Source organism: Cololabis saira, chromosome 14 (assembly GCF_033807715.1).
Source record: "Cololabis saira isolate AMF1-May2022 chromosome 14, fColSai1.1, whole genome shotgun sequence".
In the NCBI taxonomy this organism is placed as follows: domain Eukaryota; kingdom Metazoa; phylum Chordata; class Actinopteri; order Beloniformes; family Belonidae; genus Cololabis; species Cololabis saira.
The window spans coordinates 37070455-37090399 of NC_084600.1; the positions used below are offsets into that span (position 1 = coordinate 37070455).

At 41.7% G+C, this 19945-nt stretch overlaps 1 protein-coding gene across 1 annotated transcript; it reads right to left on the bottom strand.

Moving 5' to 3' along the window:
• Positions 1–829: 829 nt before the first annotated feature.
• pom121 (POM121 transmembrane nucleoporin) lies at positions 830–19564 on the bottom strand (the record flags this gene model as incomplete). Its single annotated transcript, XM_061739271.1, has 14 exons — positions 830–1581; positions 2902–3006; positions 3898–4365; positions 4516–5574; positions 6369–6638; positions 9454–9553; positions 9665–9786; positions 10562–10641; positions 10721–10809; positions 10911–11082; positions 11210–11290; positions 15089–15238; positions 15472–15678; positions 18996–19564. Coding segments are annotated over 14 exons (3573 nt in total), but the record flags the coding sequence as incomplete, so codon positions are not given.
• Between the last annotated feature and the right edge of the window lie 381 nt (positions 19565–19945).

Below are 19945 nucleotides of genomic sequence, written 5' to 3' on the forward strand. Positions count from 1 at the left end.
ATGTCCATTTGTGGTCACATGACCCTCTGGGCAGAAAAGCAGACGGAGACCTTCAGGAGTTTTATGTGCACTTCTTTCCACATTCAGAACTCAGGGTTTTATTTTATTCATTCAAAAGTGACCATCTAAAACTGTATAAGACACGCATCACTGTAAAAAAGAAGTGATCACTTAAAACAATCTGTTTTGATGAAACAATTAACAGCTGCTTTACTGAAATGTTCGCTTGACAAAAACATCACAAGTCCATGGTGCAAGTAAGAAAGGCTAAAAAACAAAAACAAAAAAGCATCACTGAGATCTCTGATGTTATTACCAATATGAGGAATCAGACTGAACATACCGAATCTTTAATAAACCTAATGTCAGGATAACGTGGTGAAATGTACAGCAAAATCAGATTTCTGAAAAAGGGGTAACATGTGATGGACCTATGTAAAACCTACCATTTATTAGCATATATTTGCATCAACAGTAGTTGAAGGTAAAACTTAATCTACTCCATCAGTTCTTTTTCAGTGAATTACCAAAGGATTCAGTGCCTGGGAGTAAAGAGAGGTAGTCTGGCACAAAACACACAGATCTCAGGGTTTAAAGATGAAATAAAAGATCACAAACTCTTTTCACAGGTGTCAAGTTGGCTTTGGTTTGTCAGCACAATTCAAGAGTAGTCATCCTAATCACATACTGACTCCATACTAACATCAGTGTTGGCAATCACCATTTAAAGAAAGAAGAAAAAAAAAAAAAGAAAGAAGGCCATCCACAGGAGGACTCGGGGAATGCTTGAATGAAAGTATGAAACAAGCACACGAGCGTTTGCACAAACTACATTAAGACATTTACTAAGTTGCCCTTTAAGTACAGAAACACATTCCTTCACAGGGTCAGAGAGCCAATTAAAAAAATAATTTAAATGCAAACATCTCATTCACTTTACATTTACACTGCAGTGTTGTGTACCTCATTTAAATCAGCGGAGCATTCCCCGCACTCAGACTCGGAGAATTTACTTGAATGGTAACATACAAACCAGCAAGAGTGGCGCGTAAAAAAATAAATATTTGAGCCGAGGCTCTGTGTCTCTGCCTGGCTCAAATTTCTTCCTTAAGACGACTCAATGCGAGTGTCCGTGAACTTTAAAAAGGGAGAAAAAAAAAAAAGAGAACTTTGGATATGTTTTTTTGTTCACAATCAGACTATTAAACTGTCTTCTCTCTCTTCAAGTATAGTACATTGCTATGGGTTTCTTCTCCCTGCGGCTACATTCCCTCATTGGCCCGTGTAGTTATCCCGGCAGCACATCGCGCCGATGTGCCCCTTCCAGCTGCTCTGGGACAGCACAACCCACCGGAGGAGGGGGAGAAAGCAGAGGGCATGGAGGCGGCCTGACTGGGAGATGCTGGGGTGGAAACGGAGCAACGTTTGCCCGGTTAGCCGTGGCAGCAACAGCTGAAGTCCCCGACGGAGGTGGAGCAGATTACTTCTTTCTATTGTGTTGCCTTCGTGCTTGAAGCCTCTGCCGTGCTCCAGACGGTCTCGATCCGGCTCCGATGGAGAAGGAGGGAGTTGCTGGAGTCCCTGTTCGTGAAACACAAATGATCCGTCATCATGTGCAACAATTCTGTCACTTCTAACATCTGAGCATGCTGTCGGCTGCAGGAAATATCTGTGCCTAAATTCTCAGAAATGGAACTTCCCAAACACAGAAAATGCATGTACATATACAGTACCTTCTGAATTTATTTTTGCTAAAAGTTAAGATGTCTTCCAAAATGTATACGTTTTGGGCTGCACAAGATCACACTAAAATCAGTGCCAGCATCACACTTAACTATCCCACATCCATCAGGACCAGAGGTGGGTAGTAGTAACGAGTTACATTTACTTTAGTAAGTTTTGGGAAATTTTGTACTTTTAGGAGTAGTTCTGAATCACTATACTTTTACTTTTACTTGAGTAGATTTGTGAAGAAGAAACTGTTACTCTTACTCCGCTACATCGAGCTCGTTACTTTTCTTTTATCCCTTTTATCCGCGTACGCGTCATCCTCATGACATCACTGAGTGATTCTTTGGGAAAAATGTTTGTTTTTGCATGTTTTGTCACAAATACACAGACTCAAACACACACAGAGTTTATATGAGTTCATGGTTCTAGTTCTGCCTGCGGAGCCTGGTTAAAAAAAGGAAAGTACAAAGGCTTGAAATTTTGTGCTACTTGTGATTAATTTATTTTTTTATTCCGTTATTATTTTATTATTTATTAAAGTACTTGAATTTACTTTAAGATTATTTTCATTTAAGCTATTTTTTATTCATTTTAATTTATTTTATTGATTGAATTTGCCTGAAGATGATTATTATGTACTTTTGTCTGTTTGAATGGTTCTGTTAAAAAAAATAAATCAGACGTTACTCAACAGTTACTCAGTACAGTTACTAGTAGTTTTTTCACCAGGTACTTTTTTTACTTTTACTCAAGTAATTATTTGGATGACTACTTTTTACTTCTACTGGAGTCATATTAATCTGAAGTAACAGTACTTTTACCCGAGTACAATTTTTGGCTACTCTACCCACCTCTGATCAGGACCCCAAGCAAGTGTTGACAACTTTGCAGACCACCACCTCCCTATCATATCATCTCATCATGAGTACGACAAAACAAATGCTTCCATTCGAGAACTCTTTGGTTGGAACGAGAAATATTTAAATTATGGTCCAATCTTGCAGCAATATCCACCCTAACCCTACAGTACAGCTGCACACTCATTCTGCACGTCATTAATTGTAATACTACTGCAAGAACAAACAAAGGACACAAACAGCAAAAGGGTTTAAGGTTTTTACCTTTGTATATGGAAAGTTGTTACATTACTAACGATCATGAGCAACTTACCAAACTGTTGAACGGGAGGGTTGAATCCTTGGACAGGCGTTCCAGGACTTCCAAAAGGAATGGGAGCAGCAGCAGCACTCTGGCCAAATGATGGCGTAGATGTTCCTGCAGAGAAAACAACAGAATCAGACCAAACCAGCAACGACTTCATTCAGATGGTACAAACAAATGCCCACCCACTCTTGAAGAAACATCTAAATATTAGTCTTTCCATAATCATAGCATGAAATCTTATGTCATGATAATTCATATTCACTAAAACAACAACACATCTGTGTGAGTATTCCCAGACGAAATATGGCAAAACCAATTTCGACCAATATGAAGACTAAAACAATGTTCTCCACGAAACCTGTTCTAGATTACGGTGGCCGAGACCCGCCATTGCTGAAAATTAAAGAAACGCTGCAAATACAAATAAACGCTTTGCAAATAAAAGAAACGCTGCAAATATAAAGAAACGCTGCTGCAAAAAAAAAAAAAAAAACGCCGCAAATAAAAAAGCCACAACGGAAGTGAATTACCGGGGACTATTTTTGCTGATGCACCGGTGTTTTTTACGTGAGAGGAGAAGAAGAAGACGAAGAGGACGTAAGTGAAAAGGAAGAAATAAGAAGAGTGAGGAATAAGAAGAACAACGAACGAGAAAATAAGTGAAAAGGTTAGTGTTCAACGTCGCTACGTGTAATTTTGAATGTGCAACACCGGTGCGTCGGCAAAAATAGCACCGGTAATTCACTTCCGTTGTGGCTTTTTTATTTGCGTCGTTTATTTTGTTTTATTTGCAGCGTTTCTTTTTGTTTGCAGCATTTATTTTATTTGCAGCAGCGTTTCTTTTTGTTTGCAGCGTTTATTTTATTTACTAAGCGTTTATTTTATTTGCAGCGGCGTTTGTTTCCGTTTGCAGCGATACTTTTATTTTCAGCAATGGCGGGTCTCGGCCACCGTACTAGATGGGTTTAAAACAACAAAAGATGAGTTTTGTTTTTAACTTACCAAAAGCGGGTTTGTCTGTTGCTGCTGCCCCAAAGTTGAAGCTTCCCATCTGCGGTGCGGGAGGATTAGAAACTGGTGTCCCAAACTGGGGGCACGGCATACTGGGAGCAAAGTTAAACCCGCCGGTAGCCGGCTGTGCGGGGCCGGCGGGGGCCGGCTGAGGAGCAGCACCACCGAACGTGAAGGTGGATGACGAGGAGCTCTGAGTCTGAGTGGCTGCACCAAAACTGGGTGGAGCCGAAGGAGCTTGGGTGGCGCCGAAAGCAAAACCAGTAGAGCTAGCTCCGAATGTGGGTTTGGCCGGGGTACCAAAGGTTGTTGCTGTGGTCGTGGCTGCTGCCCCAAAAGTGAAGGGAGCCGGGGCCGGGGCTGGGGCCGGGTTAGAGGAGGCTGGGGCCGAGGAACCGCTGTTCCCGAAGGTGAACGGTTTTGGTTGTGCTGCTGTAGAACCAAAAGAAGGTGGCGGTGCTGCTGCAGCTGCTGCAGCAGAACCAAAAGAAGGTGGTGCTGCTGCAGCTGCTGCTGCTACCGAAGGACCAAAAGAAGGTGGTGGTGCTGCTGCAGCTGCAGAACCAAAAGAAGGTGGTGCTGCTGCAGCTGCTGCTGCTACCGAAGAACCAAAAGAAGGTGGTGCTGCTGCTGCTGCTGCTGCGTCAAAAGCCGGCTTTCCAAAGGCGAAGGTGGACTGGGGGGCGGAGGTGGCAGCAGCGGTGGAAGCCGTGGTGGCCATGGCAAAGCCGCCGAATGAAGCGGTGGTTGTATTCTGGGTGGGAGCTGTCTGTCCAAAGCTAAATACTTTCTGGGTGGAAGCTTGGGGGTTGGGTTGTGTGGCCCCAAATGTGAAGGCTCCCTGGGTGGAGGCGGTGGTGGCGACAGCAGGAGCAGCAGGAGCAGCTGCTGTGGTCCCTGTGGTCGCAGCTCCGAAGGAAAACGTGCTCCCTGTATTTAGAGGTTGCACTGAGGCCGCGCTGCTACTCGTCGTAGATGGCTTGGACCAGTTTCCAAAGAGGGTTTTTACAGCCATCGTAGCTGCAGGCTGAGCAGTGGTGATGGAACCTGCGGCGGCGGCGGCGAGGCTACCAGAGGTGTTAAAGCCGGGATAAGGAGGAGGGGCGGCTGTGGTGCTACTTGTCGATACACCAAACATTGACGGTGTACTACTCGCAGGAGTTGTAGAGGCTGTAGATGCGGTTGTGAGGGATGTGGGTTGTGCAAAAGCTGCAGCTGCTGTGGCTGTGGCGTCTCCAAAGATGGGCTTAAAATTTTGGATGGAAGCTTTGATTTCGGAAGAGGATGTAGCCGGGGAGCTGGTGGTGGTAGCGGGAAAGATGGGCTTGAACCCCGATGCCAGCAGTGGGTTGGTGTTACTGACGGGCCCAGAGCTGCTAGCCGGGGCGGCAGCAGCAGCAGCAGTGACCGGGGTAAGAGTAGCAGTGACTTGGGGAGAGGCCAAAGACGATGAGGGGGAGCTGACCTGGCTGGACAGGCCAAACAGGGTTGCTACTGGTGCAGGTGCGCTGGTGGGAGCTTTGGACACCTGGCTCAGCAGCTGGGAGAAGGCAGACGGTCCCCCCACCCCACCAGGGGAGGACTGGGAAGTAGGGGCGAGCTGCGGGGCTGCACTTGATCCTTTCAGGTTTAAGCTGCCGGCTGGCACAGGTGTCGCTGACACAGACACTACACACACAATGAAAAAAAAAACATAAAAATCATGGCATATATGGGGAAATTCACTTTTAATTGATATTAAATCAAAGTATCATGAATCATAAAAGCTCTAGAAAAAACAGTAAATCGCTATGTTGTAAGGTCAAGGCTTTTTGGGTGGAAGCTAAGAAAATATTTGAAAAAATTATTTCAAAGGCCCGTTTAATGGACCCTGCCCTTTTCATCCTGGGATCCTAAAGGGTCACAAATACCCCCGTTAGTGGAAGAATAATTATAGACATGTGTCTTTTGCATGCAAAAAAAATCAATTGCACTTTTTTGGAAGAAAACCAGTAGGTCTAGTGTTACATTCTGGGTTAGACAGATGTTGGCAGTCTTTCCTTTGGAAAAAATCACATATATGCTGAAAGGGAAGCAGGACTTGTTTGAGATGGTTTGAGGACCATTTATTTCTGTTGTTAAAGATGTGTAGGTACCCTGACACTTAAATATTTTTTGGAAAACCTGATTGCAGTTTATTTTGTCTGAGAGCTGTGAGTGGTTTCATTTCTAGTGTTTTTTTTTTTGTTTGATTGGTTTTTGTTCCTTGTTTTATTATTTATCTATCTGATCATATGACTTAGATATCTGATCATTCTGTCTGCGAGAGTGTTTATTGTTATCATTGCCTGGAATTGTACTGAATGTACTTTATATATGTGAAAATATGGAAAACGTTAATAAAAACTGTTAAAAAAAAACAAAAAAACAAACAGTAAATCAAAAAAATAATAATGACAACACTGTCAGTTCAGAGATTCTACCTGTGATTGTACTGGCAGCAGAGATGGAGCTAGCAGGAGTAATAGTCTTCATCTTCAGAGCCTCCAGAAGTGGGTTGGAGATTGCAGGAGCTGTGCTGACTTTGGGGGCTGGACTGGAATCCAGGTTGATAACTGGGATGTTTGTGCTGGACATTGTGGACAAGGGAGCTGCAAGAAGGCTGCTCAGGGTGGTGGTGGTAGAACTGGTGGAGGAAGGCGGCTGAGTGGAAGTGGCTGCTGGGGGAGCTGCAGCCTTCTCTGGTTCTGGAGCTACGTGATAAACAAATTCAACAAATGGTCAAAGACAGTTTGGGGTCTTGTTTTTTTTTCTTGTCTGAACATCTTTCGAGTTGTATTTGAAATTCTATATGACTACTTATGGCGCTTTTGCATTAGTCTCACTTCTCCCCGGTTCTACCCGCTATGGCCCCGTTTTGCGCTTTCGCACTAGGGCTGAGACGTGTAGAGCCGCTCCAAGTCGGTACTTTTTTCTGTAACCATTTCAGCCAGGTTCTTAGCGGGCTGAGAAGGGACTATTTCTGAGGTCACCACCCTCCGCGCCTCTGATTGGTCGGGGGGCGGGGCCGTCAGACGTTTGAATCAGGAAGCGGGAGTCAGAGCGAGGCGACCCGCGGCTCGCGGCGATTTTATTATAAAGCACAAAACGTCTGTTTGGTGATCCAACTCTGAGGTGCAGATGTTCATAAACCTGGTGGCTGTCGAGAAAAAATTAAAAAAGCGATGTAGACGGGCTGTTTTACTCTCAGCCGCTCCGGCTCCAGCTGATTTCTGATCAGCGCTGACATGAACAAAGGTGTTGCGCAATCGAGTACGTCACAGCAGCTTCACCCAAACCTGCCCGCTTCTCCCCTGGCAGTGCGAAAACACAGAGTGGAACCGTGTAAAGCCGCGCCGAGCCGAGTCGGGCCAAGTAAGTCCTAGTGCAAAAGCGGCATTAGAGCTGGGCGATATATCGAGATTTTAACATATATCGATATATTTTCAAACGCTATATGGTACGAAAAAATATCGTTTATATCGATTTTAAAAAAAAAAGGGAAAAAAAAGTTTTTTTTTTTTTTTTAATGATTTTGATATACCGTATTTTCGCGACCATATGGCGCACTGTGTGGAAAGGCGCACCCTCAGTTTTGTGTGTCATTTTTGGTTTTAAAACACACATACGGCGCACCGACCCAAAAGGCGCCGTCTACGGAGACGGACCTGCACACACACGCGCTGCAGAACACACACGCGCTAAAAATACAGCGGAAGCAAAACTTAGTTTGATATTTTATTTCACTTTTCACATCAATCAAACCCTTCAAAGGTTCATATTCTGTTTCTGCATTAAAGAATTTTAAAAAAACACCGGGTTGCTGCACATAAACCTGTCTCAGCCACTGATCATCTCCTCATCCATCCAGCCCTTTTCATTTCACTCTGGCTGGAAAAGTCTCTTTAGGGAACGCTTTTCTTTTAAAAATCCCGACCGTGGCGGTCCCGGGTCCCGCTCCCCGTCTGCTCCCTCGCGCTGGACCGGGTCCGCTCCCCGTCTGCTTCCTCGCGCTGGACCGGGTCCGCTCCCCGTCTGCTCCCTCGCGCTGGACCGGGTCCCGGTCCGCCCCCCCCGCGCTGGTAGCGCGGCGGTCCCGGGTCCTGGGACCCTCGCGCTAGACCCGCTCACACACGCGCTGTCGGGGAGCCGGTACCGGGGTTTGTATCCGACTGAGCTCCGTTAATTCAGCTGCGCCAGTCCGAATTTCCAAACCTGTCTCAGCTTGTTGATCATCATCCCTTCATGCAGCCCCCTCTTTTCATTCGTCCTTATAATGACTCCGGCTGGAAACGTCTTATGTAAAGTTTTTCTTTTAAAAATCACCATACAGTTTCTGTCCATCAGCTGCGCCAGGCCAGCACCACATAAACCAGTAAGTGTGTGTCGCGCCGCGCCGCGAACACACCCGCGCATGTCGGGATCCGGTACCGGGTTTGTAACCGACAGATTTGGCTGCAAATTTCGGAGGGTGAAGCCGATCCAACCTAAGACGTACCCCAGAAATCTCTGCTCTTAAAGCGGGCAGGAACCAGGTCGATCGGACCGCTTTGGGAACCAGGAAGTCGGCTGCAGCAGCGCCCATCACCGCGCTGCTCCAGCCGCTGCTTTAGAACACTCACACACAAGAACACTCACACACAAGTGTGCTTATTTAAATAGAGCGGAGCAAAACTTAGTTTGATTGTATTTTATTTCACTTTACACATCAAGCAAATCCTTAAAAGTCTTCATCATCTGTTTCGCATTAATCAGCTCAGTGGAGTCTCATTCACGTCGTAACTCACGGGGGCTTCACCCGCCCCCTTCTCCCTTTACCGTTCTCATGGTGGCCGGCCTGACATTACCGTAATTCAGGTAATAGACACGGCGCACCGTTTCTTAAGGCGCCCGGCACATTAAAGAAAAAAAAAAAAAAAAAAGTTGCGCCTTATGGTCGCGAAAATACGGTAGCTTATTTTGTGACGAATTGACTTGAATGTTTTATTTGAGATTTGCACAAATGTTTTGTTATTTGCACAACTGTCAAGCTCAGTGGAAAAGTCTGCCTGTTACTGTCTACATTGTATTAATTTGCACAGTGTATTTTAATTTAATTGTTATGCAGGAAAGGGATATTTGTTTTATTTTATTCAATAAGCATTTTTATTCTATATATGCAGGCAGTTTATTTTTATTTCATTTGTTTTATACATTTTGATATTGTGCAGACCTCTGTTAATAAAGGAACCTGTGTGACATTTGGCACGAGGCTTTGTATTAAAACTGACGGGTTTTTTTAAGGGTTTGCCTCAGAAAAAATGAAGCTAACAGAGATGCTATGCTATAATGCTTTGGGGGAAACCCCAATTGTGGCACAGAAAAAATATCGATATATATCGAGTATCTGCATTCAGCTAGAAAATATCGAGATATGACTTTTGGCCCATATCGCCCAGCCCTATGACTACTTATGAAATATTTATTCTAATCTGTAAATGTAGGTGAAAGATGGAACAAACTGCAAAAAGAAAATAAATGATTACTCACCGGGGGTCTCGAGGACCTTCTGAATCTTACTGATGGCAGCCTTTTTCTCTTCATCAAGATCTTTTGCAGTGACCGTGTAACCCAACTCGGGAGGCGGAGGCTGCACATGAACAAGCATGAAGAAAAATAAAAATCTATGTCACTGCAACTTACAAGTACATGAATATGTTTTAATTTTGTTTTCTCTTGAGTTTGAGAATGTAGCACCAACCAGGGTGATCTGATCATCCCGGTGGCTGGATACCAGCTGGATCTTCCGTTTTCTCTTCCCACCACTACCAGCAGAGTTTGTTGAGGTGGTGACTGGGACTTTGGGGATTGGAGTCAGGTTTGCTGCAACATCATCATAAAACAGACAATTAAAATAAAACCATTTCTGATCTGTCCTTTTTAAAGCCAGATCATCTTTCCACTGAGACAGCACTGCAGTCATGCAAAAGTCTTTGGTGGAGGTGCACTCATCAAGTATGCTGGTTTAATATCTGCTCCAATCCCAATAAACTTGAGAGAACAGATCACCCCATCATTGGCTATTCAAAAACGGTCAAGTAGTAGGGCTGGGGATCGATTCAAATGTCAAGAATCGATTCGATTCCGATTTTTAAGGTTCAGATTGGTTTTTAATTTTTGAGAATTTGGTTTTTACCATTTTATGCAAATGTAACCCCAAGACAGTATATAAAGTAATGAAATATAGACCATTTATGCAATTATAACTGAAAACTTTAATGTTTTCATAACTTTAAACATATTTAAAGGCAAAAACATGGCACCAGTTATTCTCGTGTCCAACAAAACATTCCTTTTTTGAGCATAAACAAAAAAATACCAAAAGTTGTAATGATGGGGAATTAAAAATAAATCTATTAAATTAAATTAATTAAAAATCGATCTTTAGACATACAAATCGATTTTTAGGAATTAATATGAGAATCGATTTAGAATCGGAAAATCGATTTTTTCAACACAGGCCTATCAAGTAGGCTTATTGATCTTGAAACTGTAGTCATAATTTTCTGCTATCGTCGTAGAGACGGGAATAGTTTGCACAAAACTGCATCCTTAAGGCTCTAAGCAAAAAAACCTGCTCTCGACAAGTTAGACTTACAAGTAGTGTGTATCCGGTCAGATGTGTTGTGATCTGACTTCACTGAAGATGCTGAGCTGGGAGATTGGGTGTCCTCCTCCCTGGTTATATAAATGCAGGTTAAAAATTACTGGTCTGAATTAAACGTGAAAGACCGTTGGCGAACAGACAGAGGCAGACCTGGGTCTTTTGGAGACTCCCTCTGGAGTTTGGGAGCGAGATGAGCCAGGACTAGAGAGAGCAGAGCTGGGTGCTGATGTTTTCCTACCCTGTAAAAGTAAACACGGAAATAAACGTGGGAAAACGTCTTTTTTTTTCTATTTTCTTTGCAGTGATGCGTACTATAAATCAGCAGAAAAATGAAAAATACCTGACTGAGACCCATAGAGGAGCTGTAAGAACTTTGGATAGCATTTCTCCTGGTGCCCGAGCTTCCTCTTGAGGCGTGGAGCGCAGTCCCGGAACTAATGGAGGAGGTGCGAGACCTCTTCATGATTGAATCCTCCGCCGCAGAGGTCATCCCTCTTTTCAGGCTTCCTGGCCTGGAGAAAGAGGTTGACAAAAGTATTACCATCCACACTTTTACAACAACATAGTTTGTGCAATACTACAGGCATGTTCCATACAAAAGCGGGAAAAAAAAAAGTTACTTCAAAATATTTAACTCACTTAGGAATAAGTTGTGACGGTGCTCCGTTGGGCAAAAGAGACTCAAAAGCAGAGTGTGCACTTCCACCACTGTCATTGCGCCTTCAAAAGTGAAAATGGATTTAAAACAGATACATAAGTCAAATGCACTTGCATTCATTCTGTTACATTTCGATTTATGCTTATAAAACTCACAAAAAATACAATTATCAAAAGAGAAAATTCATTATCAGGGCTGTACGCTTACTTTTTTGAATGGTAGCACTGGTGCTAGCAAGTTAAAAATTTTAGTAGCACAAATAAAAATTTACTAGCACACCCGGGTGGACAGTTAGTAGGGGTGTAACGATACACTAATCTCACGATACGATACACGATATTGAGGTCCCGATAACGATACGATATTATAGCAGTATTTTTTTAACAACCTTGAATGAGGAACATATGACTGGAATAAATGGTCTTTTATTTGAAAGACACAAAATAGAAAACAATACTGTGCGTTTGCCCTATTGCTACAGTTTGTAATGCTTTATAACTGTTTAAGTTTTAAAGAGAAAGCCAGGCCAACCATTTTCCACAAACTGAACTAAAAGTAAATGTCAGTTTTGCATTATGATCTTCAGTTTCATACAATTAAATATTTTGCCACAAACTGAATAGTTTCTCTCATGTATGATTTGACTTTTTTATTTTCCAGAAATTTAACAACTAAAATTAAATAAATAAATAAAAGTAAATGAATACATACAATTTTACATCATAAAAAAGATTGATTTATGCTCACCTTATAAGTGTAAGAGGAGATTTATTTTTGTTAAGGTTATTTTGGTAATTCAGGGTTCATTATTTTATAAATATATATTTTATATTCTGATGTAAATCAGGGACTATAATTACACTAGTCAGTTTATCTGTAGTTGTTAATATGTTTTAGATTGGGCGGAGTGATACAGCAGTAGCTGCTGTGTTGATGCTCTAAAATCCTACGCTGTTGAGCGGACATTAAAGTACACTGGAACTCAGCAGAAGTTGTCCTCTGTTTATCCTACTCACGACCCGAAAAAGGTTTAATTTAATAAGGTAAGGCTTAACTCTACACCAGACTTAAAAGTTCAGAGCTCAAAACCCCGCTAGAGACCCGTGATCGGGACCGCAAAAAGGTACTACTTTCTTCTGAGCGGAGTAAGATTTTGGTCCGCGTGTCGAGGCGCAGTCGCCACGCGCGGTCGGATCATGGATGTATTAATAGCCTTTCCACACGGCGCCCCGTATGGTCGCGAAAATACAGTATTTATATATGACATGTCAGAATAGGTAATTTTTTTGACGACACCCCAGGGTGCCGCGACACCCCGGTTGAGAAAGGCTGATGTAGGTCAAGAGACATTCATATTGATTTTCACACTTTTTTTAACATGACCCCAGCGCAACTCACTCGCACAAATGCGAGTGGATACATATTTCTCTTCGCACCGGATGATTTTTATTCGCAAATGCGATGAAAACTGTCGCACTGTACAGCCCTGATTATAAATAGTGAAATTTTGGTTAAATTTGTCAGATTCGTCACATTTTCTGCTCTAATGTGTAGAAACTAGATTTTCACTTCAACACTGAGAAAAAACTCTTAAACACTGTTAGGTAAGAAATACGTTTCACCCTCACAAGGGAAAACAACTGTGAGAGTATGTGCCAACTGCATGACTCAGACATTACAGGACAGAGTTGGCAGTCCTTTAGTATGTTATTCTCCTTGGCCGGGTTTCCCAGATCAGTTAAGTAGTTCTTAACAGCGAAAGACTTCTTTCAAACCTTCTTAAGCAGCCTGTGAAAGAAAATCGCGTTTCCCAGAGTTGCTCTTAGCTTAAGTATCTCTTTCATTAAGAAGGAAATGAAAGATGCTGCTGACCCAGTCTTTACAACCATCTTAGTGAACAAAGACTCACAGATCCAGCCGCGTCAGGCAAATCAATATCACACCAAGCAATGAGATATTAAAACAATGCACCCCGCACAAATTTTGATCTATTTTATACTTTAGATTTATATTGTTTAGCATTTATTGGTGACAGCAAAGGAAAAAAAAAGAAAAATAAGGAATAACAAGTGTGTTCCTGTATATGCTTTATGCTTTACGCACAAATAAAACGATCATCATGAATATCATTTATTTGATAATTTGGCTGCCATACAGCATGTTCTCGCTGCAAATCAACCGCGTCACCGTGCGCGAAGCAGAACTGTTTTTATGAACGCATTCGTGCGTCAGCACTTCAGTCCCCTGGACGTGTCGGACCGGGCTGTCAGACCGGGACACCTGCGCCGTGCCCGAGCCCGAGCACCTCTACGTGTGATGACAGGGAAGCAGCAGCTGAAGAACAGGAGCCTTTGATGAATCGTTCATTACAGTCTCAAATATAATCAATGGTGTCGGTTTATATTAAAGAATCTTTTTGCCCAGAAGAAAAAAGAGCGAAGACAACGACCCATAACTATTTTCTTCTCTTGAAAAAACCTGCACCGCGGGGTTTAGGAGAAAAAGACGCTGCAGCGCGAGTCGGGATGCAGCATCATTCAGAAGAGGAGGAATACGTGCGAGGCGGGGCTGATCTCTGCAATCTGAAGCGCTCTATAATTGTAAAAAGAATTTCACTTATCACGGGTTCTTTTTGGAACATAACCCCTGCGAAAAACCAGGGATTGCTGTAATTCCACGTTGCGATTTGCGAAACTCGCCTTCTCTTGGCTCATGTTTTTGAACACACACAAACGCCCACCCCGTTTCCTCCCGGTTTCTGCGTGTGGGGAAAAAAAGCCTCACTGTAGCCAGAAATAACGGAGTAACGCACCGTTTGGATGAAAAAGGGTCATTGAATTATATTTATCATCTTAATCTTTTATTATAACGCACAGGCAGCAGTGAATTAGTGCGTTAGGTAGCAGTGCTGCGTGTGAAAATGCGCTGATAGTGATCGGTGATCGATTTGCCTGGCATCGATTCATTTGGTTTCAGAATCGGACAGCTGCTCCAAAGAGCTTCTGAAAGAGCGAAACTAAAGGACGGTGTTAAGAAGTCATCTGGGAAACACCCGTATCTTTGGGTTCTCTCTTAGTTCAAACCTTCTTTGAACCTCTCTTAAATCCTTAAGAGAGGTTGGATCTGGGAAACCCGGCCCTTGTTTGTTAACAGTAGACAAAAGCAGAGACGTCGATTTTTTTTACACCATCTGATTCTTTTAGCTCCCATTGTACACTTGCAATGATAATATTCTCTACTCCAGTCCAACAGCCTATTGATTCATTTGGTTCAAAAACCCAAAAAGGTAATATTGTACTCTTTCCCAAAAATTCTTCAATGACAGTTTTTTTCAAAATGACATTTGTGGAATATGATCAATGTTTTTTAAGTCACAATAAAAAGATAATCCATGCTAACAAGTTCCAAAATGGCATGTTTTAGATGTGATAACAGTGAAAAATAGAAATAGTCGACAAAACTGAATCCAGTTCTTGCACTTCATTGAAAGAATTTGCTAAATATCATTTAAGACTTTTAAATCCAATAATCTGCTTGGTGCCGGCCCTTTTCTCCAAAAACTGTATTTGTGAAGGACGTTGCTGAGGGTCTAACAGCATCTGTTACTCCACTCATAGCTGCTATGAAAAACACCCATTGGGCTCATCTTTAAAAATCTACTGATCACCATGGCCTGTTGGAATCTTTTAACTTCTCTCATCTGTGTCAAATTATCCTGGGCAAGAGGCCATGATTGAGCCTTAAAAGGTTTCCACAGTTATCAGCATAAGTCAGAAAAAAGACCAAATACACAAGAGTAAAAATACAGCTGAGAAGAGCATGAAAAGCCAAATGATCGTTTGTATCTTTCAGTCTGATACCTTCTTTTGCTTTTCTGTTCTGTTGTGAAGCTCCTGTCCTCATCCTCCACATCCCTCTTACGGCTTTCCTTCAACACCCTGAGGACACTCTCTTTGGAGCAGGGGTCTGCAGGGGTCCTGGTGACCTCAGCACAGCTCAGATGATCCATTCTAGAGAACAAAGAGCCAAAGCAGAGCTCAAGGCACAAGTCGGATTTTTGTTAAACACTAAATCCTACATAAAAATAACTACAAACCATACATTGTTATTAACACACCAAGAGGTCTCTTTAGTATTACTTCACATCAAAATTTAAATTTTTATGCCTTAAAGGGAAGATTAACTGATTCAAGATAATGTTCTCATTTGAAAAAGACAAAAAAGAAAAAAAAAAGGCAGTGACCTGGGGCTGCTGTGGTCGGGTCTGGCAATCTTCACAGTGACTGGACTGAGGGCAGCCGGGAAATTACGAGGGCTCAAGATGCTTTTCTTTCTGAAGCCGTCCCAACTCGTAGGAGGGAGGACTCCCACTGATGAAACACCTGGCTGCTGCAGGGGGTAGTGACGCTGTGGGGTGATGGTGAACCTGCCCGGTGTACCCGGTGTCTCCCTACAAGAACATAACAATGAGACACAAGATCTGGTATATTTTACATGCATAATATAAACATGTATTGCCAAGATGGGAAACATAAAAACAAACATTTAATGCACAGGAGACATTCATTTTGCTGATTCTACTCTCACTAACACTGAAGATCTTCAGACACAAGCCTCAACCCTAATGTCAAGTTTCAGCTTTGATTTTTTTTTGGCAAACCTACAAATGTCAACCATAAAGAGAAGATTACACCACATGTTACACCACCATTCCTCTTCACAGTTCTGCTTTGGCCCATGCTAGGTCAGGCAAACACTTTCAGTGGGAATATTCACATTACAAACAGATATGTTGATGCTGCAAAAATAAAGTAAAATTGCAGGTTGAAAAAAAATAAAGTCTATGGTTTGCCTATGAAACTGTGCATGTTTTTTTCTAGTATTTTTACTGCCTTACACCAGTAAGTAGCCTAAGACAACCACAGAGCACATCTCACACAGATTGGCTGATTGATGAGGCACACTAACTATAATGTGAACTTTCCAAGAAAGGACATGTATTAAAGTATTTCCTGAATGATGGAAAACTGTATAAAAATAAATAGATATAAAAAAATTGGTCAGTGAATTTGTTATCCAACTGTTGAGGATATTTACTGCTTTGTCAATTATTTGTAAACATCCCTCATTACACGTGGGACTGTGTGACCACAAGGCTCCCAGATGAACACATGCCTATAATTTTGATCCTTCACTCCAGGTAAAACCTGGCTTATTACCGTAATTTCCTGTCATACAAGAGAATATAGCCAACAAACAAAACCAATTATGAATGCTTTCAGTTTTAAAGTGGATTTTATTCGACTAAAATGAACGAGTTGTACTTGTCAACTGTCTCCGTAAAGTCCCATGAGAGGACTTTAGCTGTGCAATTGTCATAAGCAAATAGACCCATTTGAATCTTGTTATACATCTTCACAATGAAACAAGTGACACTTATAAACAAGTTTATAAATCACTATGTTGTACCCATTACTAAAAGGAGGTTATTTAACTAGAGTCATCCCAGGATCCCTCTAAAAGGCTCAAATACATCCTGCCAAGAAGTTGTATCTCTTGACAGTCACAAACTTGCACACAGCGTGGTTTAATGCGCCGAACATAATTGGGTCTGCATAAAATAATACATCCACGGTGCGTTTTGAGGTGTACAGAATGAAAGTATTGCTACTCCATATATATATATTTTTTTTAGTCTGAATAAATATTTTTTAAATTTTTTGACGGGCTCGACAATGACTTTTTGTCAACGTTCTGTGTTTATTGTGATCTTAGCAATGGGTCCTTTTTTTTTTTTTAGAACAGTTTACCACCATAACTGTTAAAACTTGATCAGTTAGTTTAAACAACTTGTTTAGGGCTCCATATTTCATCCATATGTCAATTGATCGTGCATAAAGTAGTCCCATAGGATAAAAGGAAGATGGCGAGAAGAATTTGAGATGAGTAGACACTACATGCCCAAAACCCTTAAAATTATGATTTACGAATATAACAGCAGTGACACACACTGTTGGCTGTTTAGGACAAATAAACAAGAAAGGTAAGCACAATAAATGATTCCCTGTGCAGTATTTTTTGGTGAACCTTTACCAATTTATGGCATGGTATGAGTTGCATATTGGCAAAAAATTTAAAATTTAAATCACGTTGGTGCCCCCCCCAATCCTGACATCGGATCTGCACCCCTGCTAGAGTCATCACAGGATCCCTGTAAAAGGCTCAAATACTCAAATACATCCCGCCAAGAAGTTGCATCTCTTGACAGTCACCAACTCGCACACAGCGTGGTTTAATGTGCCGAACATACCCATGGAAGGAAAGCCTCCTGTTGCAGATTCCTGCAACTAAACTTGGATGTACATTCCAATAAAGGTTAGGATAAATGATAACATGCCTCTGAATTATGTTTTTGCACCATTACAATACTTTGGTGTGTGATGGTAACCTGTTGTCAGAGGTCTCAAGTAACGAAGTACAAATACTTCATTACCTTACTTAAGTAGAAATTTTGGTTATCTATACTTCACTGGAGTAATTATTTTTCAGACGACTTTTTACTTTTACTCCTCCTTACATTTTCACGCAATTATCTGTACTTTTTACTCCTTACATTTTAAAAACAGCCTTGTTACTCTATTTCATTTCAGCCTTTAAAAAAAAAAACAATCCAGTTAAATTGCTCCATCCGGATAGAGTGAATTTGGTTGTGGTTGTTTCAGATGTTCTTGTCCAGTTTTGTTCTTACTTTCGTTCCCTCAGATTCCTGCAACTAAACTTGGATGTACATTCCAATAAAGGTTAGGATAAATGATAACATGCCTCTGAAGTTTGACTTTTTGCACCATTACAATACTTATAGGCAACTAGTAATATCTTCTGCTCTCTGAAACACATGTTAGTGCTCAATAGTACACATATATGGTTCTTTAATATATTTGCATTATACTAAGATGCATTCATTTTCAATGGCTTTTGTCCTTAATGGCTTTTTCCCCCTTACATTACTTTTACTTTTATACTTTGATTTGATTTATTTTTGAACATGTAAAAAAAACAAACAAAACAACATTTCATGAGAAGTTTAAGAAAAAAACAAGACAAAAAAAACAAAGAATTTCATCCTTTAAACTTGTTATCTTGATTTACATGTGTCAAAAAAGGAGTAGGAAGAAGTGTAAACTTATTTAGTCCTACCCCCATTCACTGGTCATTTAACCTGTATTTATAAATATTCACACACTGTACTCACACTGCTAAATAACAGTATTATTATTATTATATACTGTAATTATACTCACACACATACTTGTACATACATACATACATACATACATACATATAGTTGAATATTTCTATATATTTGTAGTATGCCCATATGAATATTTATATAAATATACTTTACATTACACTATATGTGCTCTATATCATATATATTACACACATACACATACATACTTTAGTAAAAGTAGTTTTGAAACTAGTACTTTTATACTTTTACTTGAGTTAAAAACTTGAGTTGATACTTCAACTTCTACAGGAGTATTTTTAAACTCTAGTATCTATACTTCTACCTGAGTAATGAATGTGAATACTTCTGAAACCTCTGGTTGTATTTAACCCATTCTAAAAGGTTTAGTTAGTTAGTTAACTAGAGTCATCACAGGATCCCTTTCAAATACTCAAACACATCCCGCCAAGAAGTTGCATATCTTGACAGTCACAAACTCGCAGACAGCGTGGTTTAATATTTAATGTTAAACATACCCATGGAAGGAAAGCCTCCTGTTGGGAGTGTGGACTGCATAATTGGGTCTGGACAGCTTCTCCCGCAGCTGCTCCCGGGGGTTCCTCCGGGGCCTCCCGGGGCTGTCGGGCTTCACGATGTAACTCCCCATGAGGAAATCCCGGGGGCTGAACATAAACGAGTCCCGGGCTAAAGCCTCCCTGCGATAAAACCCGCTTTCCCCGGGTCTCTGTCTGAAGTGTCCCTCTGTCTCCTGCAGGTCTGCTCTTCTTCTGCTGCTGCTGCTGAACCTCGCTTTCCCCCGGGCGGTCACCGACAGCCCGCTCGCCCCAAAGTCCGCCAACCAGCGCCGGAGCGCGGCCGGAACGCTCAGGAAACGCCGCGGATTCCGGCCTAACCTGGCGGGAAGAGGTTCCCCGCTGCGATAATAACACGCAAAACCACAAAAGCCTAGGATTAAAGTTGCATAAAGGAAAGAGGGGATATAATAAAAGGCGACAGTCAGGAGGGCTAAAACGGAGAGCAGCGCTAAATGTTTCTCTCTAGGTGACATGGCGACAGCGCGCCGCCGCGGGACTACAGTGTCCCATCATGCACTGCGGCACGGTCCGCTTCTTCTTCTTTAGTTTTAGGACGCGCAGGTTTAACGACCGGCGCAGCAGCGCCAACTAGCGAGAATTTAGGTTAATAGCATAGACATATATACTGTACGTACAGGACTGTCTCAGAAAATTAGAATATTGTGATAAAGTCCTTTATTTTCTGTAATACAAAAATGTCATACATTGGCATACATACTGTAGCCACCCGTGTGCAATAAACCTGTCTCTTTATAAGTGCAATAACCACTAAATACCTCACGTATTTTTGAAAATATTTGTAAATTTTTTGTAAATATTATCCATTTTTTTGGTGTTTACTATTTTTTTTTCTCTCTTGTACAAACTCTTTTTCTACTTTTTATATTGCT